Source organism: Drosophila ficusphila, unplaced genomic scaffold, assembly GCF_018152265.1.
Source record: "Drosophila ficusphila isolate 14025-0441.05 unplaced genomic scaffold, ASM1815226v1 contig_414, whole genome shotgun sequence".
NCBI lineage: Eukaryota > Metazoa > Arthropoda > Insecta > Diptera > Drosophilidae > Drosophila > Drosophila ficusphila.
The window spans coordinates 2880016-2903064 of record NW_025064328.1 but is presented as its reverse complement, the minus strand read 5'-3'; the positions used below and the strand labels follow the sequence as shown (position 1 = coordinate 2903064).

The 23049-nt window shown below is 41.1% G+C and overlaps 4 protein-coding genes across 7 annotated transcripts; 3 read left to right on the top strand and 1 right to left on the bottom strand.

Moving 5' to 3' along the window:
* The first annotated feature begins 7 nt into the window (after nt 1–7).
* Nucleotides 8–4408, top strand: LOC108094849 (putative uncharacterized protein DDB_G0271982). Of its 2 annotated transcripts, XM_017195656.2 has the most exons (3): nt 8–2280; nt 2350–3929; nt 4004–4144. In XM_017195656.2, the coding sequence occupies exons 1-3, from the start codon at nt 2265–2267 to the stop codon at nt 4031–4033; spliced, it is 1626 nt and encodes a 541-aa protein (XP_017051145.1). In that variant the 5' UTR covers nt 8–2264; the 3' UTR covers nt 4034–4144. The 2 variants fall into 2 exon arrangements, with proteins under 2 accessions (XP_017051145.1, XP_017051144.1); XM_017195655.2 differs by having other exon boundaries at nt 11–2280; nt 2350–4408.
* Nucleotides 4409–4501: 93 nt separating this feature from the next.
* Nucleotides 4502–21088, bottom strand: LOC108094848 (synaptic vesicular amine transporter). 3 transcript variants are annotated; one of them, XM_017195654.2, is made up of 9 exons: nt 20772–21088; nt 19582–19767; nt 15894–16404; nt 7349–7519; nt 7139–7277; nt 6862–6920; nt 6188–6783; nt 5665–5982; nt 4502–5233 (listed from the first exon to the last, which is right to left on the bottom strand). In XM_017195654.2, the coding sequence occupies exons 3-9, from the start codon at nt 16381–16383 to the stop codon at nt 5162–5164; spliced, it is 1845 nt and encodes a 614-aa protein (XP_017051143.1). In that variant the 5' UTR covers nt 16384–16404; nt 19582–19767; nt 20772–21088; the 3' UTR covers nt 4502–5161. The 3 variants fall into 3 exon arrangements, with proteins under 3 accessions (XP_017051143.1, XP_017051140.1, XP_017051141.1); XM_017195651.1 differs by lacking the exon at nt 4502–5233 and having other exon boundaries at nt 5333–5982; XM_017195652.2 differs by lacking the exons at nt 4502–5233; nt 19582–19767; nt 20772–21088 and adding an exon at nt 17521–17901 and having other exon boundaries at nt 5333–5982.
* LOC108094851 lies at nt 9040–11046 on the top strand. The gene is made up of 2 exons (XM_017195658.2): nt 9040–9614; nt 9917–11046. The coding sequence occupies exons 1-2, from the start codon at nt 9473–9475 to the stop codon at nt 10906–10908; spliced, it is 1134 nt and encodes a 377-aa protein (XP_017051147.1). The 5' UTR covers nt 9040–9472; the 3' UTR covers nt 10909–11046.
* On the top strand, nt 13247–15541 carry LOC108094852. The gene has a single exon (XM_017195659.2). The coding sequence runs from the start codon at nt 13334–13336 to the stop codon at nt 13754–13756; it is 423 nt and encodes a 140-aa protein (XP_017051148.1). The 5' UTR covers nt 13247–13333; the 3' UTR covers nt 13757–15541.
* Nucleotides 21089–23049: the final 1961 nt, after the last annotated feature.

Below are 23049 nucleotides of genomic sequence, written 5' to 3'. Positions count from 1 at the left end.
AGACGTGTTTTGTTTTGTAGCTTGTTTATTCACCAACAACTTCAGTTACATATTTGTATTTTGCATTTGCATTGTTTCAAATTTATATGATGGGCGAGTATATTAAACTCAACGCAACTTCGTTTGGTTTTCCGATATCGGTATCAGCTTAGTTAGCAACATCTCTATGAAATACACATATGTCGAATGACTAGAGTATAGGTAATACATATTTCAGTTACGCGTATATATAGTTGGTATATTAGCTTCGTATAGTATAGCCTTGTATAGTATAGTTTTATATTCTACTTGGTCACCATTGGTCGTTATAGATAGTATATGTGTATATATATGTTTGTGTTCTGGTTTCTCCCGGTTCTCACCCTATAAACATGGCATGGCATGACATGAGTACACATAGTTTCAAGGTTTGAGTAAAAATGTGATAATCGTTTAAGGACTATAGTACATATAGTTAGTTAGTAGCTCGTGTTACGCTTATAGTTATTACGCCTGCTATCCATATTAAATACTCAGCTATATTTTGACTAATATGCTCGCGCTAAACTATAGGTTTTCCTTAGCGGTCATTCGAATACGAACTTTTGAGAGAGAGTATGTGTGTGCGGTTATCTTAGTTAGTAGCAAATACATACAGTAAAACGTTAGTTAATTCAGTTTAAGAATAGTTACGAGTATTTAAATACTGTGCACAAAACGCTTTGGTTAGTTGCTTTAGCATTGTTGTTGTTTGTTTGACCCCATACCAGCTTTTTTGGATTGTTAATTTCATAACACTTATGCAACATTTGAACATAGTTAGGCAACAATAACGACTTGATTACGAATAATGTACTATATATGTATGAGTATGCTGCACTATTCAGTTAGAAGCTATATTGTCTAATTCACACGTTTATATTGAATGCTGGGCCCCCGGCAATGGGGGCTGAAGCACTAAACTTACACAACAACTGTATGAAAACCGAACAAAACCTTTTGCTAAATATCATCATATGTACTTTTCGAGTTGCATACCCTGTACAATGTCTCTGTACTAAATACCTCGTGGTTATTATATGCAATTTCTGAAGAGTCCCTTAGTTAATAAAACGCGTGTTGCATGATTGAATTCGGCAATTCTTCAAAGCGTGAAAAGTCATAACGGACACAACGTAGAATCCTTCGTGTGCTATGAAATGTTTCTAGATTATCGGATTACACTGAGTAGTTCAAGTTTTACAACACTGGAACAACGGTGATAATCAGCAAGTATTTCAGCTATTCTTATATACAGTTTGTCAATATAACCTCATTGTATACCTGCGATTAACTACATTTTGTTGGCCTTCTTGTGCCTCCTTCGGCCTTTACAGAGTTATTTTCCTTTATTTTGTAAAGATAGGTGTTACTTGGGATATACGCGTGCAAAATGATGATTTTGTTCCCCACTAAATGGGGGATTAATTGAGCTTTAAAGTGGATTTTACATGATAACATTGATCACAACGCTAAAAGACACTTGCAGCCATTCAAGTGCCTTGCGGAAATATCCTTGCGATCCATTTTGATCTTGGTTAGTTGAGAACGAAGTCGGTAATACTTATGATGAAACGTTTAAATTTTGGGTGGAAATAGTTAAATACTTTACGAATAGTTTAAAAGGTTACAGTTCAAGTGAAATAACCAATTTAGCGATTTCATTCCCTACTATAAAACTGATAACTTAAAATGCAACTTTAACTTTTATACAAAATTGTGAGCGCGTATAAGACCCTCTATATATATTTTATTTTTTCCTATGGAATATATTTATTTTATATTCCGCATACCATTTGGTATCAAAAACCTAACAATAATTCCCTTATTTTGTCAGATAACTTGTGTGTGTGCTATTTGGGCAACAAATTTACAAGATTTGTCGATAATGCATATATATTTTATGGAACTTTTCTTTTAACTTTAACAACTTGAAATATGAAATTGATTTACTTAAGGAAGGTGGGCCTCCGCTTTGGAGTTACTTGCCCATTAATGCCGACTAATTGCCAAGCCGTATTGCCAAAAAGCTTTAGTGGGTTTTAAGGAGCGAATCAAAAGTAGTTAGAACCGAGAACCAAAGTTGCCTGGTTTTTCGGTTCTAAACCTGTAAAAAATTTCCCATGTGGACACGTTTGAATATTTTCGAAAAACTAAAAATTCAATTTCTATGATCGGCACGATATCTTTGAATTTACGATCCCTTTGGCCAAACGTCCTTCAAAAGACTAAATTATCAGCTCCAAATGAGTCGTACTTTGTGTGAGTTTTCTTTTTAATTTGGTTCTCAATCCTGTCAAAACTAATTCCCAGGGCCTTCTTTTTTGACAGATGCATCGCGTCGTCCCACGAGTGATGTCTTCCATGGAGACCCCTTCAAAATTCAGTCGTACAACTTTCGCTATGCCGACAAACCGTTCTATCCGGTTCAGAATTATCAGAGGCCAACGCCATCAAATCCGCCGGAAATTGCGAGGCAGCCATCCTTCCAGACCTACTACCACAATCCCCGGTTTAGTCAGGATCCCGAGTATTTGCCAGCGAAGAGGGGTCCACCCAGGGAGCACCAGAAATGTCGGCTACAGCAGGAATCCAAGTCTACGATAAGGCAACCCATTCCGGTGGCTCCGCAGACGCGACGTCCACAGGTGTCACCGCCTGTCACGGATTCCCCGCTTTTGAAACCCTGCTGTCATAGTAGGAAATACCAGAATATCAGAAGGGATCAGAGCACTGTGACTTTGAGCGACAATTGCAGCAGTGTCCTGCGACCCACTGGTGGTGCACTCCGTCGGGTCTCGACCACCACTTTTTCCAGGAGTTCAAGTAGCGAACTGGAAACCAAACGAAGCTCTTGTGAGATCAACATCAATATAAGGAAAGGATCACCGCAATCCGAATCCGAGGTGGACAACAATGTGAGCATTAAGATCGAAGCGGATGCCTATCTGCTCAACAATACGGATAAGGTAAAAATAAAGTCGAGGCAGGAACAAGGTGCTTCCGGATCATCGGGATTCTTTGGCATCGACAAGCGGTTGTCCAAGTTCAATGTGATTGAAACCAAACCGCGAACTTGTCCGGAATGGGAGCTCCGGCAGAAGGAAAAAGCCAGGGAGCTAGAGCGCCAACGCGAACGGGAACGGGATCGTCAGCTTCAGGAGGATCAGAGGCTGGAGCGGGAAAGGGAGCTCCAGGAGGAGCGGGAACGTGCCCGCCAGCGGGAGCGGAAACGCGAGGAGCTCCGCCAGTTGGAGCGGCAAAGGGATCAGGAGCGTCTCCTGGAAATGGAAGTGGAGCGCGAGAGGCAAAGACTGCGAGAGTTGGAAAGGGAAATGCAGCGGAGCCGGGAATTTCAGCGTCTCTGTCTCCTCCAGGAGCAACTGCGTCGAGAGGAGTGGGAGGAAATGCAACGGCAGGCCGACATTCAGTCCAGGCCACCGGTTGTAATGACCTCGCATCTGTATGTTCGTACCTCCGATGATCGATTGCCCGGAATGGCCTACTGTGATTTATCCTCACAAAGAACCCGGCGATCTTCCTCGCCAATAAGAGATCCTCCCAAGCGGAGGAAGAGAAGATCTTCTCCGATTAATCGGAGTGAAGGGGGTACAATATCAGCTACCCGTTCTCCTACTCCTCCACCGATTTCCATCCAAAATGGCAGTTCTTTAGCTCCAATTGATAGTACCACCTCCTATGTATCTTCTCCGAATGAAAGTCCGCATCCCTCCTCCAGTCGCAGTTCCACTCCCGTTCGTTATCCCCAACGTTCGTTATCACCAACTCCCACCATCCCAAGAAATCTGGATCGCACTAGTTCGGGAACTTCGAATGGCAATGTCCATGTCACGGTGACCACCAAAGGCATTCGGAGCAACTGCAGCGTGAGGCACTCCTCAAAATCTCGGGTGAGTGAACGCGAACCCAAGCAGTTGAATGGAACCCGACCTTTCGTTACCCGTCTGAATAATATGCCCATAAGGATTACTACTTCTGGAACCGCGGATACTGATCTGGCTGTCAGCCTGAACCACTTGAGGATTAGGGATTCATCTCCTTTAAGGACGGAAGGAACTACCAGTCGAGAACCACAGGATGCCTGCCGGGTGAACATCAACGTTTATGCGGATAAAATGCGCCTCATGCGTTTGTAAAAAGGAAAACTGTGGGAGTACTTGAGTGATTTCCGGAATAGATCATTTCTGGTTTGAAGATTTGATCTATTATAGATCATCTCTGGTTTAAAGATTTGATCTATTCCAGAAATCATCCCCTTACATCCTCCATTTCCTTGCACCCATGAAGTTGTATATTTTGTTATTTCACCTTCACATGTTTTCAGTCCAACAAAATCCGAAAAGAATATACAAAATTTCTAAAGAGTGAAGTACAGGGAAATTATTTCTATTATATATACTATAATATATACTATAATATAAACTATAATATATACTATAATATATACTATAATATATACTATATAAAGTATAACTCTCTCCTTAAAATTCCCCCATTAAATCAATGCAATTGCGGGCGTCTGCTTATTTGATCAGCACTTAAACCTTCCTTGCTGGGAGTAGAGTTTTCCTGGGAAAGACTCTTACAAGCTTCTTCAGCTCTTTGTTTTCATCGCTTCAGGTGTTTTTGATGCGACTTTCAAAAAATAGTGATAGTTTCCAAACCTTTGGCCACTAAATTGCCTCCAATATGTAGTAGGGTTCTATGGTTGCTCGCTTTTTTCATTCCTACACAAAATATTCACTTACCCGTCTCATCGAACAATTAGCTCTACTTTTAGAGATCTATTTTCACTCAACTTTCTGTTTCATTTGTAGTAATTTCTTCTGATATTTATGTGCTTGACTTTAACGTGTGCAATTCTTTTGGGGGAGAGGTGACTTCTTGATATGATCAATGGAATATATATAAACACTATAGTGCAACTTGGGTAAAACATTGAACAAGTATAACGATTTCATTTGGAAATTCATATGATATTACTGATATTGTTGGTTGTGGTTACGGTAACTTTCTTCTGCTTCAATCTCTTCTTTTTTTTTAGATTTTATTACCCATATCTTTTTTTTTTTGGATTTTTGGTTGCACTTTAGCAACATTGCGTTGGAGTTAAATCGTTAGCTTATTCATCTTCGTCGTAGTTTTGGTAGGTGACGTAACGTACCTGAGCCCGATCGCGTCCATAGATCAAGGACTAAAAGGACAAAGAAAGTAGGTAAAAAGTTTGGGTTAGTCAATGGTTTTTTCTTATAAACAAAGATTCAAAACATGCACAATGAAACTCAGGCGGCGCTTTAAAATAAAAACTAAACATTTTATTACAAACAAATTAAGCAGAACTTACGACTAAAAACAATGATAATGACTAATAATACGAACAAAAGTATAAAACTAAATGTAAACTAAAATCTAAGTAATTTGAAGAGGGGCTCAAAGCCTCTCGCTTTCGAAGGCTTCATTCGTCCTGCCCGCCTCGGGATCCGAATCGGGAATGGTAGTACCATGCATGATGGCCGGGCAGGATGCGGTGAGCTGTGGGATTCCCGAGCTGTGGGAATCCCCTGAAGCGGCAGCGGCGGCGGCAGCAGCAGCAGCAGCTTCTGCCGCCTCCCTGGCCATACGTACCTTCTTCTCGTCACTCGTCGGCGGATTCTTGAGCAGCGTCAGCAGTGGAGCGTACATAAAGCAGAGGATGGCGATCCCGAACAGCATCCACTCGAATCCGATGCTCTTCACCAGAGATCCCGATAGAGCGGGACCCACGGCAAAGCCCACGCAGAATGCCACATCGCCCAAGGCGTAAACACTGCCGTAAACCGCCGAGTGCCGGATGTCCACCAGGTAACCCAGTTCCGGCATCATCGAGGAGTCCACCATGCCAATGGCGAAGCCAAGTCCAGCGTTCGGGATAATCAGGTGGGTGATCGAGGTGGCCATGGGTATCTACAAAAATTATAAAACAAAAATATTTAATTTTATTATAAATTCAAATTTGAATTTAAAATTATTCGTTCATCTGCAATAGCAATATTTTTCTAGTTTATATAATATTATTCTATTAGTATCTAATATCGATTTTTTCTGACATTCCTTTAAATATTTTAAAATATTTATCTATTGATAATTTTTAAGTTAAAATTCCACTTACAAATATCAAACATCCTCCGATGATAATCAATCCCAAGCAGGCGGCAAACCATCGTCCAATTTTGTGTCCCAGCGGTCCGAAGAGATTGGTGCCAATCAGATAGCTAATGGAGGCGGGCAGGAAGGCCACGCCCTGCTCCCAGCGGGTGGCGCCCATGTTGTCCACCATCCAGAGAGGAAGCGACGGCTCCAACATGGCGATGCCCATATTGGCGAAGGTGATGGCACCAGCAGCGATCAGGATGTAGGGATCGCTGATCAGGCTCTTCAGCGAAGGTGGTTCCGTTTCCGCTTTCTGGATCGACGGTTGCAGCATGAACAGCTGGAGCAGGCCATCACCCAAAGCCAGAGCAGCCAGGATGAGGAAGGGAGCCGACTTGCCCACGAACTCGTACATCACCCCGCCAAATGGAGGACCTATCAGCACTCCCAAAGCCAATCCACCCAGTGCTATTCCCATGGCGTTTCCACGCTCCTTGTCGTCCGTAAACCGATCCGCCAGCATTCCCATTCCGGAAACCGAGGAGCAGGAGGATCCAATGCCCTGCAGAGCCCTCGCCACAAATAACACCAAATAGGAGCGTCCGAAAGCGAAAACTGTTCAGAAATTATGAAAATAAGAAAAGCATTTAATGGAGTTTGCCAGGGAATATTATTTTAATTAGTGAAACTTACTGATGGTCGACAGAAACATTATCACGAAGCCGGCAAACATGGGAATGCTATAGCCAATGCTGCACAGGAAAAAAAGAGTTTTATTAATTTTGATTTAATTTAAATAATTTTGTTTTGAAAAAAGAAAAACTTAAGATCAGAAATTAGGATCCACAAATAAAATAGGAATAAAACCAAGAATATCTTAAAAAGGATTTAAGTTTGAAGTTTTTATTCTAGAACAATTTAAAAATGCAATTCTGTATAACTTCATTAATATTTAGTTGAATTAACCTACCGATGAGTCAGGGGTCCTACAATCGGGTTGACCAGCAGCTGGACGAAGGCCTTGGAGGCGAAGAGGAGTCCCACCTCGACCGTTTCGCCCACGAGTTCGTTGTGCCGCTCCTCCAGTTCCCGGTAGTAGGTCTCGTTTTCTTTGGATTTGAAAAAGGATTTAGGCTGCAGACTGGTGGCCAATTAGCGGGTGAGCGCGACACACACTTACCCTCCGGACTCAGCGTGGAGATCTCGAGCGGAGCCGCCTCGCTGCCATCCTTGTTGCAAGGACACGGCGTCGGAAGCGGCGGAACATTGGAGGTGAGCGGGGTGCGGGGAAAGCTGTCGAGCGGAGCATCCGGATGTCGTATGTCGTACAGGAACTCGGGTATGATGGGCACTAAGTGGGGGGGGATTGAGGGGGTGAAATACAGAAATGGAGAGCCTTATAATTTGATTGAAACAAAAAAGAATTTGCTCACAATTAACCTAAACGCTCTTGTGCCTTCGGGCAATTTTCGCCCAGGCCGACGGTTGGTAATTGCCTTCTCTTGGCCCCAGAAAGTTTTGTAATTGCCTTGCCGTTGGCAGCCGAGATTGCCCCAACCCCCCTTCCCCCTCACTTCTAATTGAGTTGCAACCCGAAAAAAAAGGAAGAGTGGGTGGTGAGCAAAAATTGCGCATACGCCACGTTTACAAACGATGCGTTTAATGGACTCTCGGCTGTCTAGCATAAAGCCACATGCAACTCGGGCCCGAAAGCGCCTCCTCTGAAGGGGCAAATTCAATTTGTTTATTGCATGCTTCGACTCTGTTTATATTTATTATCAACACCCGGCGAACTCGGAACTCGAGTTCTCGACTCTCCGTTCCGCTGTAATTGCATTTCCTGCCAAAGTGCTAGGCCGAGGTCAGAGGTTGGGTTTTACGAAACTGGTAGGTTGAGTTACAACTTTCAATTGAGTGGAGTGTAGAGTGAAGAACGGAGCGTAGTTTTGAAGTATTGTTGGGGTAATTTGTTTGCTTGTGGAGCCAGCTATTCGTGGTTATCGTAGTGACAGCCCATAACCATATATGTTTGGCCTGCAATCCTGGTGGATTGGGGCTTTAATGAGGGCCATTCATGCTCGATTTGGGTTTGGGTTTACTGAGATAGATAGCCCGACTTCAAGTTCTCGTATTAGACCGTGCCGCCACGTGACAAAGTTCAACGAAAGTGGAAGTCTCACCTGACCTGGAAAGGCATTCCTCCATCAACTGCCACATATGTCGGCCAAATGGTCCAACATGCCATTTGTCGCTGCCGAATGACATGCAACCGGAAATGTATGCAAATTTGGCCACATCTACCTAATTGGGGTTAACCACTTGGCGATTAAGCAGCGAATTTTATTCCCCAACAAAAATGTTGTCTAGTAATCCTCAGCCCAGCAACAGAACCAACAACTCATTAAAATATCTCCGCAGCCTTTGACATAAAAATGATAATTCAGAAAAAGCACGTGCAGTCGGGGTTACGGGGTGGGTTGGGTTTTCCTTTTTCTTTTTTTGCGGAGTGTAGGCTGTTTGGGGTGGCAGTGGATTGCGATGGTGGAGCAACGGAAGTCACTCAGTCGCTTCGGTTGCATTTCGCGTGTCGAAGACACTTAAACCGCAATGCCAAAAGGAAGGCGACTCGGGCAGCTAGACAAACAAACAGCGGATATCACTGAATCAGGGCTTCGGGAATAGCGATAGAAGGATAGGATATCAATGATTGGATAAATAGAGGAAATTTCAGGATACTTTTGAAGCAATTGTGATATAATAAGTCACTTCATAAGGCAATTTCGATAAGCTTCCATTGAACGTTAAAATTTCTAGTAATATATTCACCTTGTCTTTTGTATACACAACTTTTTCTTTTACCATTCTAAGGTTTTATTCTTTTTTTCCCAAAATTTTGATATATATTTGGCAATGATTTAAAATTGTATTTGCATTTTAAAATCATTCAATTGAAAGCCTAGTTATATACCTTATATAACTATCTATATTTTAGAAGCCTTGTAACATTTCCATCTCCTGCAGCCCTGTGGCGTCCGCAGGTCACCCAGATACATCGATTCTACATGCCGGGCGACACTGGTTTTCGTTTTCGTCCGTCGTCAAGCCAAACAGAAGCGGCAGTGAGGCGGCAACTGGCAAAGCAACCAGTCATCCGCCGGCGACGAGGAAGAGGACAACTCAGCACCCAAGCCAGAAGCCAGAAGCCAGAAGCGCCGAAGGACGCCTTTGTTGATCTCATTAATATGCACAGGATTTAATTAGCCATAGAATTTAGGAGTGGGAGTGAAAGTGGGTGAGCTGGAAAATGCGACCCATTTGGGAGTCGGCCAGCAGGCCGCTGTTTGTGCGCTCCGTGTGGCAGGAGACGATCGGGAGGCGCCACTTCATCCTCGACTACGAGCCGCGACAGAGGCAGCGCTGGAAGCGCCAGAAGACAAGACTTAGAGGTGACTATATCTGCTCCATTATTATTTATCTTATAGGGAATTATCAATTGTTTGGTTATTGATTGAAGGCTCATTATATTTTGTCAGACTTTACAAAAATAGATGCATTTAGATTGCTATGTCTGATAATCCTTGATTTCAGATAAAAATCAAATAGTCATTTAAGATCTGCTTAAAATCTAAATACAAAATGGTTTTCTTTTAATTTATAGTAATCATTAAATGATCATATTGTGGTTTAAGTTCCCTATTAAAAATAGAAAAGTAATTGGAAATAATTTAGATCCTTTTTTATCCAATAGGTAACTACCAGCAGACGCAATCCTGCGAGATCTTCGAGCAGTTCCCGGAGGAGAGTGTTGAGTACCTGGACGAGTACCTCCTGCTGGACGCCACCAAGCTGACGCTGCAGCAGCAACAGTCGCTGCCCCCTTTGGGTGGGCGGCCCAACCCCACCCCCTCGACGGGTGGCGGAAGTCGAGGGGAGCAGCGGTACAACAGTCGCCAGTCAAAACGAAGAGCTTGGCTGCTAAGTAGAGGTAGAACCTATCACCTGGATCACCTGACAGATCATCAATCGCGTCGCAGTTCTCTCCAGGATGCAAATAGCTCACTAACTACAACCGCCAATAATCCCGAGGAGCGCTTGGCTGAGAGAGTGCTCCATTGGCTGGATTTGGCAGGGAGAACGGATATAGTAAAGGAGGTGGTACCAAGTCCACCGGCCACCAGTAGTGCCCAGTTGTCCAGATCTGCGCAGAGGATGCAGCGCAACCAACATCGAAGTATGAGTTTGAAAAGAGTTGCGGCGGCGGCAGCGAATCACCAGAGATCGGTGGCCAGGAAAGTCAGTGCCAAGCCACCGCCCTCCGCCCAACCGGTCACCACCTCCTCCTCCGCTCCGTCCGCCTCCAATGCCAAGCCCATAACCATTATCTTCAACAAGGAGGGCGTTCCCGTGCGACTCAATCGACCCGCTCGCAATATCGACTTGTGCACCCTGAGCAGCAGTGCCAGCACCACGCGGAGATTGGCGGGTCAGTTGGCCTCGGCCCGACTGTACAGTGGAGCCAGTGCCTCCTCACCGCTGCCGGAGGACAGCCGGACTCCACCGCTGAGTGGCAGGGGCATTGGGGCATCTGCCGCCTCCGATAGCCGCAAACAGCTGCACATCTTCATGCCCAGTCTGCCCAAAAAGGGTTTGTTGGCAGCGGGAGCTGCGGCGGGAAGTGGCATTGGAAACTCTGGAGAGGATGCCCTCAGCACCAGCTTCAGTGAGCTGTGCCAGTTGTAGTGGGTTGAGTATACTCAGTAAAGTCACATTTAATTGGTTGAGAAAGTTATGATAGAGTTCAAGTTTTATTTAATCTTAACTAAGTATTCTTTTTTATGGTAATCTAAAGTTCTTTGCAAAATGTTTATTTATATTTGGAAAAATAAAACTACAGAACCCAATTTTTAAACCAAAAAATAAATCTTATTTCAACTAAATTATGAAATATTTTTTGAAAGTTTATTGTGAAAGGCCTGTGGAATTTCTGGCCTTCATTTTGAACAGGATAAATAAATAAAAGTTTGAAAGGTTCATTGACATTTGGATGACTTAAGTGGTTAACTTGGAGAACTATCTTTGCGATTCTTAAGATTCCCATCCCAAATGCTAAACTTAGCAAAAAGTTTGCCACACGCGTTTTCCTTGAAGTACAGAAAATGTCTGTTTAGAAACAACTAGAAAAAGTAAACCATATAGACACGGAAAACCCAAGACCAACTCATTAACATGCTAAATAAAACCTTCAAGTTCGCCAAAATAAATGGTAGGTAATTTGGGAATCTTCGAATATTGTATACCTCTTGTATTGTAATTAAGCAGAAAAATCTTATCATATTTAAATTTTTTTTGTTAACCTAAGCTACTGCTTTCCCTTTCCAATATTCCTAAAGAATTACGATTTATAGGGTATTGTGCTTTGGAGGACTACTTATTAATATCGTACAATCTTTTCTTGGTTTTATTGATTTTCATTTTTGTTCCGTTGCCATTGAAAGTTTCTTTTGTTTGTTTCTTTTTATCGAATTTGGTAAGTTTATTTTTGGATTACTCCGAAAAGTCGGCGCCCTGTGCCACGCCCACTTTCTTTTGTTTTGATTTCGGTTCTGACTTCTTTGTTGATTTTTTGCGATGTTTATTAGCTGGTGGGCGAAGTTGTTCTGGGGTGGTTCCCAAGTGAAAGGAGCGTAATCAATGTAATTGTGGAAATATTGCATGTTTAACAATGGAATAAAGTTAAAGTTAAAGTTTTTCCCTAATGAATGTGGTAATTTTGCGCAGAAAAAAATCCAAGTTGGGTAAAGGTAGCAGGCATTTTTACTTAATACAGCAGAGTAAACAAATTAAAGTTTCTTAAGAAACATTACTATGCTTAAAAATATTTATTTTAACTTTCTGCGCTTACACTTTAAATAAGCGGAAGAAAGGGTTATTGAAAAAAAATCTTTTTGGATTTTTTTTTGAGAATATTTTCCCTAAGATTTATTTTCTTGGAAACTATTTTTATAGCGTTTAGGAAAGATAAAACGTATACAGTCGTAAACTAATTATGGACATTACATATCCATCAGGGTAATGGGACAACAACTGTCAACCGTTGCGAAGGAGATTCCTTGGATATCCATCAAGCGGCATGCAAGCAACACCCAAATCAAAACTACCCACCTGCCACACGTGGCAAGTTGTCGTTGTCGTCGTCATATTATTATTTTATGACTGACGCGTCGCTATTTAGATCCGTTTTCAATATCCCCAAAGATACACAGGAAATAAAACCAAAAAAAAAAGGAAATACATGGTTAAAATCATCACATCCCCTTTACAAATTTGCAAAAATGGTTTGCTGAAAATTAATAAAAATTCGCTGAATCCATGTCCATAACTTTCCTAATTTCAGTCAGATTTTGAAGTGGCATTACTCTAAAATTTTGTATTTCAATTTACATGATACAACCCCTTACCAAATTTCTAAAAAATGGGTTTGCTGAAAATTAACGAAAATTCACTAATTCCAAGTCCATAACTTTCCTAATTTCTGTCAGTTTTTAAAGTTGCATACATCTAAAATTTTGTATTTTAATTCTTTAATTAACTGTTGTTTATTTTTTTATTTTTGCAAATTTGCTAATAATTAAGTTTTGTTCCCTGTGCACTTATTAAAAATAAACTGCACTAGATGGTGGGGGATAAGCGCAAGGCTCAATGAGTCATTGCGTCTGGCATGACAGCGAAACGACACCGAGAAAGCCGCACGATTGTGACCTTTGAGCAAATGGGTCTGGTTGGGTGGCAACTACGGCCTAAAGCCAGCGGAAAAGCGCGGGGAAAACTTTGTCTGACTTCAAGGCAAGCCAAAAGACAAAGGGGGAGCAATTACGTTTTGGAGGCAAAAACTTTCGGGCCGCCTGACGTTTGACTTTTGCGCCGTTTCTGCGACGAGTGAACATCGGAAAAGAATGAAAGAAAATGCGCAACAATACTTGGTTTTTATTTGGGAATGCCTGCATAACAGGGCCAAATCGGACTTATAGCCAAGCCATTTCGCCTGCCGTGACTTATTCGCGTTTCTGCAGCGGACGCGGCAGGTTCTACCGGCAATTGGCGTTCGGCTTTTCGCTAACGAGCAAAGTTTTCCACGGCGCACTCTAATTTTCCGGCCATTAGTGGCATGTCCACCGACGAGGATTCCCTGGGCAGTCCCCTCAAGCCGGCCACGCCCACTCCGGGTGAACGCGAGCGGGAGCGGGAACGTCCGAGGGGCGGACGATCCGGAGCAGCGGATCTGCTGCGCCATCAGCAAAGTTTCGAGGCGCGATATAGTAGCATTATCCAGAAGCCAATCTGGGAGACGAGCATCAACAAGGATGTGCTGGAGCGTCAGCTGAATGCCTATTTTCCCTTCTCACGGAGTGCATCTCTGTCGAAGGATGGTTCTGGAGGATTCGATCAACTGCTGCCACCTTCCACTGGAGGAAGTGGAATGAAAACCCGATCCCTGGCCACCACGCCCACCAGGAGGCCGGGTGCCTGTCTGGAGAAGCTGGAAACTGTGGATGTGGCCGCCCTCGATCAGAAAAAACAGGGGAAATAGCTAACGAAGTCCCAAGGATAAAGCTTGCTCATTCATTGTGATGTCCGTAAGGTTGAAAGGCAATTTTTTGACATTTTTAGACTAAGATAGGATAAGACGCATAAAGCCCTGGATTTAAAATACAATCAAATATTAATCATTTGAAAAATTTGTGAACAAAATTAAGTATAAACCGATAAGTCGCATATTCGAGTGCCACAATTTCTATCGACCAAAGAAACATATCATGAAACATTTTTTATAATTAAGATGTAATGGGATACCCAACTTTATTAAAATACATTGCAAAGAAACACAAATTACAGACGGCATAAATGCGTATATTATAATGATATTATCAAACTATCAAGTGACTTTTTAAATATACCTACTGTTCAATTTAAAGTTTAAGAAACTAAAATCAAATATCTATAAAATCGAATCGATAAAATAGATCCATGAAATCAAAAAGAAGTCTAAGGCTTCTAAGACACAATTTTCAATACAACTTTTTTAAGTATTTTAGGTAATCCAGGAAGTCTAGCAATTTCTCTAAAACCTACTGTCTATTTAGCACCCCAAAAGATTTGTCTGCAGCACTAAAAAAAATCTATTTGCATAGTTCAACCAATGTCAATGTAAAATACACGTTTTATTCGCTAAGGATATGACCATATCCCCGGATCAAAGTGAACCCTATTTAAGCTACTATTATTCAATCTTCTTCAATAAAACAAAGGCTTATTGCATATTCAATTTGGTGTCGAGTCAAACGGATAAGGCCATGACCCATATAAATCTCCACAGGCGTCCTGGCTAAATCTAATTTATGAGGATATTATGCGAGAAAATTCTAGGAGGGGGTGGGATGTGGGAAAATAAGGGAAATGGGAGGCCCCAGAGATCAAATGTAATAATCAAATGTATTTGCAGCAATTTTCGCTTCAGCACCTTGAGCGCGAAACGAGAAAGCACTTAAGTGGAAATGCCGCCAGTCAAACGCTAAAAGCCCAGCCCCTTCCTTTTATCCTGTCAGCCGGGGAAAACTTCCTCCATGGAGCTAATAGTTTTTCCACTTTTCCTTTGACTTTCACTTCCGCTCGCTCTCTCTATCTCCTTCTCTTTCTCTTTCTCAACAAGTTGCTCAAGTGGTTCGGCTATTTCCTTTGGTTTTTGCCCAACTTGTTGATTTAAATTCATGAACGTTTGGCACAAAGAAAAATCTCGTTTCTGTTTTTTTTTCGGGTTTTTTTTTCTCTCGACTGACTGTGCGTGTATTTGTCAGGCTGGAGGACCGGAGAACCGGAGGATTCCCACTCAATGTCCATGTGTTTGGCCAGACACTTGACATAAGCACTTGGCCTGGACACATCCACCCTCCGTGGGTTTTCCCTCCGTGGGTTTTCCCTCCCTGGTGGTGTTTTCCCTGGTGGGGTTTTAGTGTCAACTGCAGCCAGGGTCTTCCAGTGCGTGTCCATTTAATTGACTGTCGACGGTTTCAGCACTTGGAGCTGCCCAACTCAGTCTGCTCCATTGGTCATCGTAGGTTGTTAATGACTAAGCAGGGGCACTTCAAAATTGATTAGTTGTTGTTGGCTGGTATCTGATTTAATTGCAGGCTTTTCCACATAAATTAAGGGTGCACTAAGTAAACGTCGAATGATCAGGAAGATGGAAATCCCTGACTTGAGCTGCATGTGATTAATTAGAGTTCGTCTAGTATTTATTTCAATTGAAGGGTTTAGAGTTTAAACTAAAGTTTACCTATCTATTGAAGTAATCACTTATTTTTCTTTATCATAGATATACCAATCATCTTATATAAAAATACATTTACTTTATCTAGAAATCCAATTACCCTTGCTCAACCAAAAAAAAAGAAACCTCAGCCTTTAGTGTCTTAGCGATTGATGGACTGACAAAGACCATTCGCATTGACAGGAAGGCGTTCATTAGCTTAAGTGCCGCACTGTGGTAATTTAATGGCACCACTTTTCCCAATCCCCTGAGGAAATGGACAATTTCCAGGCGATTGGCTGCCCGGGATAAGCAGTCCCCCCAGAGATAAATGCTCATGAAATGCTAATGGCCAAAAGGGAAAAGGATTTATGTGGAAATAAAATATATAAAATACTAGGGAAACCAGGTGAGAACTTACCCACTGTGGTCAGCAGCATGTTGTCGAGCAGCAGGGCTATGGCCACGATGACGAGCACCAGGCGATTGGATCCCCGCCAGCTGACCATCCAGGACTTGGCGGCGGACCAGGACCCGGCAGCGCGTGGATCCTCCTCGCGGTACTGATCCGCTGGCGGCGGAGCCGTTCGTCCTCCTCCGTGTGCCTGCGACTGGTAGGTGGGCGGTGGCGGCACGGGCGGCTCCTTGCCGACGCCCAGAATCCCACAATCCGGCTCCATGTTGCCATTCTGCTGATTGCTCTCCAACTGCTGCTTGAAGGGATTCTTGCTGGGTGTATTGCTACTGGCTGCGGGATTCTGTTGCTGTTGCTGCTGCTGCTGCTGCTGCTGGTTGTTGGTGGCGTTTATGGTGAAGGAGGTGGTCTCGCTAATCTCCGACTGCTTCTGGGGCGCTGTGCTCTGCGTGTGTTTTCTTGGTCCACCATTGCCCGCATCGGTCGATGATTGCATTGCGTCGCTAGCCGCTGGTTGCTACGATGGAAACGATGGACGGTAAGCCGATTGTCTTCTTTAAAAATGTAATCAAATCAAGAGTAAGCCGCTTTCCCATTCCCCATTGAAATCCCACGCTCGCCTTATGCCTCAATGATTTTCGCTAATTAAAAGTAAATTACACGTCTTGGTAAAAAAGTATCGCAGCTTTCACACGCTGCTCCGCGACTCTAATTAAATCATACGCAATTTAAATATTTATTTAATTGCCTCGACACCCCATTCCGACTCACAAATACACGGGGCGTATGCGCAACATTTGTCATTGGAACATTTGGCGTTGCCTAATGTCAGGCGCAAATTGAATTTGCCTGCATAATTCGTTTTCGGAAGTCGCACACAAAAGGGAACCCAAAGGCAGACTTCTTTAAGTTTTCGGTTGTAAAATTGAATTAACCCAGTCTTATTAGCCAAAAAGGTCTCGTAATTGAAGTAGGCAAAGATGAATCAAGTTTTCCGCCAAAAGTCTTTGCATAATGCCTTCAATTTGCTCTGCAATTGAGACATCAATTGATGCCTGTCCCAGGCGGACAATTGATTGTTTATGACGTCTCCGCAGAGACAAAGTGTTGTCATTGAATGACAAATGGAAAGTATCTGATAAACAGTGGGGGATACATCTGAAAACCCAGACAAATGCATCACGATTGGAGGCGTGACAAGCAGTAGCAAATTTTGTTATTTTAATTGATCAAATCAACTGGAATTAGCTGCTGAACTACAAAGTTGTTGCATTAGTTATAGTGCTTTGAAAATTGGCATCATTTTAATTAGCATCTACATTTGTTCCGCCGTTTGACAATTAAATGTACTATTAATGGTAATGGGAAGATTTTAAGTGCATTGTAGGTAAGCTAGGGGGCTATTTTTAAAGGTAGCAACCAATAAAATTTTATATTGACTTCAGCACCCTAACATTGTAATAATAGTTTACAAGTTATCTATTAATTAACCAAAGCTAATGGTTTGTAAATAATAAAAGAAATTCATGTAATTATTTTAGTCATTTGCTATAAACAAATTTTACCTAGTTCCTGATTTATTTTACTAAAATACACCTTTCTTTATTTTGATAAGCTAAAAGTAAAGCTTTACCTGGCTGACTTTTTCCTTATTGCAATATATAAGATCTTTGAACTGTATGCTCCACAAATTGCTCTGTTGCCTCTGGAATATCACTTGCACTAATGAACCTGAATTTCCAGGCCTTGAGTATTTATAGAACTCTGCTATTCGGACCGATATTTATGTGGCTTACAATACAATTACAATGTATCCGCCAGATACGCGCACTGAAATCCCAATTAGCCGGGGGACTCTGTTGCAGTGAATCAGAAGTCAAGGCTGTATGATTTGCATTCAGGAAGCTCTGATGCTATCATCTAGATTGCACTTTCTTTTTCGCGATGAGTTCACTTTTAGGTTTTTTACTCGGGGAGGATCGTTCATGCCGCGGATTCTACCGACAAGTCGGCGCTCTGAGCTCAAACTAAAAATTTTAGCGTGCCGCCTGAGGTTTATTAAACAAATTCATTTTTGCACAAGCAAAAAGATTTGGTTAGTTAGTATACAAACTATTCGACGCCGAGAGAATTCAGACATCTTTTAATTCGAAATGAATGCACAATGAAAAGTGTGTAAAATACATTTTAATAAATATTAATTATCAATTGGCATGCAATTTCGGTTTATGGGCGTGGGAATATCCGATTCAAACAAAAGCTTAAGTTTTCCTTTAAAATTATGCTAATGTGTTGGATTTCAAGTTTGAATATCCAGAGCCTGAAATTTGCACTTTATCTTTTTGAATTGATTAGAACCGAAGTTCATTCAATTGCATTTTTTAAATCATTTCTAAAGCAGAATAATAAAGTGCATTAGTGTCGCGTGTGCTTTTCTATGTTTTTCTTTTGTTTATTAATTCTAGAATAATGAATGTAAACAAGAGAGAATTTATATATTATTTTCATTAGTACTAAATAGAAATACTCTATAGTGATTATAATAATTTAGTGGAATAAACGAGGAAAGCGAAGGCTCTTGAGCTATTTAACTGTGCTACAAAATATAAATCCAGAAAACCTTTTTAATTTATCATTTATAAAAAAAAGATTTATTATATTAAAAGCTTTATTTTTAATTGAGACTTGGGAAAGTGTATCTAAAATACCTCGAAAAAAATTATCTAAGCTGCATGTGCGATGCGATGCGACGATTGCGATTGTTTAATTCATTATTTATGTTCCCTCAGATATTTATTTTGATTGCTGCTTGTCGTTGCTTTCATTATAATTGTTGTTGCTGTTGTTGTTGCTTGTGTTAATTGCACAAGATTTTTCAACTACCGACGGTCAAAAAATTTAGCCGCTTGTTGCCTTTTCCAGCCACTTCTACTCATCGACACGCAACTTTATTTAAATTGTGCTCATTTTTCAGATTTTTATTAATTAAAACGAAGCTTACGACTGAGCTTGGGCATTGGACACTGGACTTGAGCTTGACATTGGCTCACGCAGATTGAAGAGACCTCGGTAAATGCGAGGCCATAAACTGGTTTTCCTATATAATCAACCAGGAATTGAAAGCCCTTCAAGCCCGCATTTTTATATTCCATTTAGTTGTTTTACAAATTTGCACACTGACGCCCCAAGCTGCAGCTGATGATTCTTCTTTTTTTTTCTACCTATAATTGCAATTTAATTGAAAAACGGTAGCGTTGCCGCTCTATCGATATATATATACTCGTATACCTGGGGCGTGTAAAATGAGACCCCCTTAAACCAATTAGCACAAATCGATGTCTCAGGCAATGATCTATAGTTTTAGCTTGAAACACTAAAGCTAAGGAAATATGTAGTACAAACGTGCCTAAGTTGAGAATATAGATCGTCTCAAGCTAAACTGTGGTAATATTGAGTAAATTCGCTGTGCGGTTTCATAAATAAGTGAACTTTTCTAATATAATATTAACATTTAATGTGTAAAATTTTTATATTTCCTCATTGGCTTTCTCCTCTGCATTATATTGCTTTCAAGTCGGAAGTTTCTATTTTGTGACTTACTGAATTTTTTTTCAAAATAGAACTGAATGTTTTAAACAGAACTCATTTTTTTATTCCTTTTTTTTAATAACTAGAAATTAAGTAATATACCCACCTGAATATTTTTTTATATACGACTTCCTTCGCTTTCTTCCAGGAACCTTTTTGTGGAGTTATGGTTTTTGGGGGGCGGATGGGGTGGAATTTGTGTCTGGCCTGCTCAAAAAGTCTATTGCAAATTTCCAGTTGTTGGTCGCAGGTGGTTGTTGTAGCGGGTGAGGTTTTGCGTTGTTGGAGATTCCTGTGGGAGAATTAAAAAAAAAATGAAGTCATTTAAATAAAGAAGCTTGGAGCGGATTTGCAATGTCTCCGGTGGCCCAGCGATTTTTGTTGGCAGTGGCCACTTGTGGATTTTGTGTTTTGTGATGGCACTCAAGTGGTTTTCCTTTGAGAGGAGTGTTTGCTCTTCACTGGGCTTGCGGCAAGGTCGTTGGCCAACAAAAGCCAAGGAAAAGTGGAAATTATAAGTGAAGGAATTATAAGGAATTACAAAAACTTCTTAAGTAATAACAAAATCTTAACCTCTTGAAACCATTTCAATGTTTTACACAATAAGAGAACACGAAACCCTTAATACAACCACAAATTGTTTGAATACCCGACTATAAAAATGTAAATATGAATACAAATATGTGCAGATTTATTATTCAAAACCAAAACATGCCACAGTGAATGAGACTGCGGCTATTTGTCCAGGGTAAACAAAAAAAAAAAGATAATGGTATTTACATCAATATTTGTTAATACTTTTATTTGTCTTCGATTTTTTCAGACGCTTGGTGGTTGTCAAGCCGAGCAAAAAATATTGTATGCCTGCCAGGCCGGATTCAAATCGATTAATAAATAAATACATGTAGGTATAAATAAACAAACGCTTGTTGCCGCTTTAAAATGCAAATTTCGATTGGATTTTGATTGATATGATATACCTCTCCTGCAAGCGAGGGGAGATAACTAAGGTTTTGACTACGGAAATAAGGAAATTATCTTTTGTTCTGAAGTAGGATCAAATTTGCACGCTTAAAGTATATTTTTTATGCACTTAAGTAAGAATTTAAACGTACGAAACACTTTTAGTTTCGCTGAAACCAATTTATATGTACAAGTATTGATTTAAGATCTTACTTGAAAATAATACTTCTAATTGTTTTTCACAAAATCCTTCTCTGTAAATAAAATTTAGGTAAACAAAAACTAATAAACTTATATGTCCTGATCTCACCATAAATTTCTCTTGGAACTTACACCCTTAAAATATTAAGTTTTCACATATTTTTTGATGAAGTTGCCCGTAGCTTGCTGCTTGAACGTTGTTGCAATATAAACACGGTATTTAGACGCACATTGGTTGGAATTGTCGAGAGTGATTTTGTTGCTTAGGCCTTAAACCAAACTAAACTAGTGCTAAAACGGTAACTGATGGCGAGTGAGTGCCACAAGTGTCTTTTCTGGTGCTGAGGCTGCACTGCGAGCGTGGGAAACGGGCACGTCCATCAGCCACGAGATCTCATCTCGCACTGAACGGAGATGCGCTGGCCAGCGGCGCACGAGGCGCCGGCGACGTCGACGGCGGACGACTGCGCCCAGGATGCGGATGAGGTCCTGTGGCAAGTGTGCGCCAAATGGCAAAAGGGCGGGAGGAACGAGGAGCAGCGGCGCTGGCAGCGCTGCCACTTGTTGTCTGCTGCCTGTTGCAGCACACACTCCCGTTATCCGTAACGGCTCCCCATCCCCACCCACTTACCGCCCAACTTTCTCCTCTTCTTCTCTGCTCATCCTGCATATTGATGGAAACTGCCAACGGCAATGATTCTGCTCAATTGCCTTCATTGTGTTTGGTATCTGTATGTGTGTGTGTGTGTGTGTGTGTGTGGGGTAAACGTACATATGTATGTGCGTTGGGGTCTCTCCTCTGTTTGATTTTATTTTCGCTTCGCCCGTAAGTATGCAACGCGTTTTTGGGGTTGCCTGCCGCATGGATGGAGATTCTGCGGGGACACACGCATATTATGCCTAATTGATTTTCGCCTTCTAAGTGGCAACTCAATTTTTGGGAACAAGAGGGGACAACTTCAATGGTTTTCGCATTTATTGAAAGTTAGCTTTTGAAAGTCTTAAAGGGAATCCTGATTTTAGGAACCACTGTAAACCATATATGTAGTATAAATTATAAGAGTTTCGAACCTTTTAAATTTTGAGTTCAATCAATGCGTACTTTACATTAAGAATTTCGAACATTATGAAGTCTTATTTTATAACTATCTCAAATAGGCTAAAATAGTATTTTTGAGCAATTTAACTGTCCAAAAAGTGGTACATTGTATTTAAATAAAACATACATTTAAATATCAATCAATTTCACGGTTGTAAAAACTTGACCTTGAATTATTTTTTAACGCCACTTTTCGTTATTAAATTTCAAGTAAAAAAATTCACTTATTTTCAAACTAATATCATTACGGCACATGTGACTTTTATTTTCAATATGTTACTCGTTTTTTCTTAGCATAACGAGGTCACAATTTGCGTGTTCTTGTTAACTTAAGGTGTAACAGGTGTGTCGCATCTCCCTCAGGACATTGGCCTCGGGGTAAATGTGAAATCAAACGTGTTGTTGCACTGATTTAACCAATTTCCGGTGGAATATGTTTGCCGGCAGACAGTTTGTGGATGCCAAGACCACCTGATGGATTTTCGAGGTGAACCTGAACGATTCCACTTACTCGTGGGCCTTTTCAATTAATCCATTTGAGCTGTTGTAAATTTATGCAGCCAGCCGGATGAGACACGCGACAGATACAGAAGTCAGATAAAGATACGGATGCGGAGATACTCGCACAAAGACCGCTGCGATTGGAAAACGACACGCGACTGAATCGAAGATTGGGAAAGAGGCAGAAACCGAAGTCAGAGGACGGGCCCAGAAATATTTATAAGCATTAACGATGATGGTGTAGCTTCGCGATCACGTCTAGGGTCTCGAATTTGCATATAGAAGTCGAGATATTAAACCTGGCATCCACGGCAAAACGAAATAAAATATAGAGTGGAAGGCAATAAAGGGGCAAAAACTGAGTGACCGGCTTAAGCGGTCAAAAGCGGGGAGGGGATGACCTTGATAAAGAAACCAATCTAGAAGAGCTTTAATCTGGAGAATATTTGTTAATTAAATGAATCAGATTATATGGTAATTTATGCTGATATATGTTGTATGAATGATTCTGGAGCGACTTAAAGAATCGATAAGAATGGTTTAAGTGACTAATTAAAACCAGGCATCTTGCGAATCACAATTCGAATAAATTCTTGGTATTCAAAGATTGGGAAAATAAACATTACCTATTTCTAAAAAAAAGTTTTTATATTGGCTAAAAATTCTTTTATTTGACTTTAATACTACTAATATTTTGAACACGCCAGTAAATACTTTAATTGCATTTCGTAGAATGAAGACACTTTGCTTAAATAGAAAGAAACCCAATACGAAACCAAGCCACTCACAAATCGATTTCAAACACATGCT

Excerpts from the sequence above, each read along its gene's own strand:
- LOC108094848 (XM_017195651.1), bottom strand. The coding sequence starts at position 16,383 with ATGCAATCATCGACCGATGCGGGCAATGGTGGACCAAGAAAACACACG. Across the intron at positions 7,278-7,348 it reads CTCCACGCTGAGTCCGGAGG|AAAACGAGACCTACTACCGG; the intron begins GTAAGTGTGTGT and ends TCAAATCCAAAG. Across the intron at positions 6,784-6,861 it reads AATGTTTCTGTCGACCATCA|TTTTCGCTTTCGGACGCTCC; the intron begins GTAAGTTTCACT and ends ATTTCTGAACAG.
- LOC108094852 (XM_017195659.2), top strand. The coding sequence starts at position 13,334 with ATGTCCACCGACGAGGATTCCCTGGGCAGTCCCCTCAAGCCGGCCACG.
- LOC108094851 (XM_017195658.2), top strand. The coding sequence starts at position 9,473 with ATGCGACCCATTTGGGAGTCGGCCAGCAGGCCGCTGTTTGTGCGCTCC. Across the intron at positions 9,615-9,916 it reads CCAGAAGACAAGACTTAGAG|GTAACTACCAGCAGACGCAA; the intron begins GTGACTATATCT and ends TTTATCCAATAG.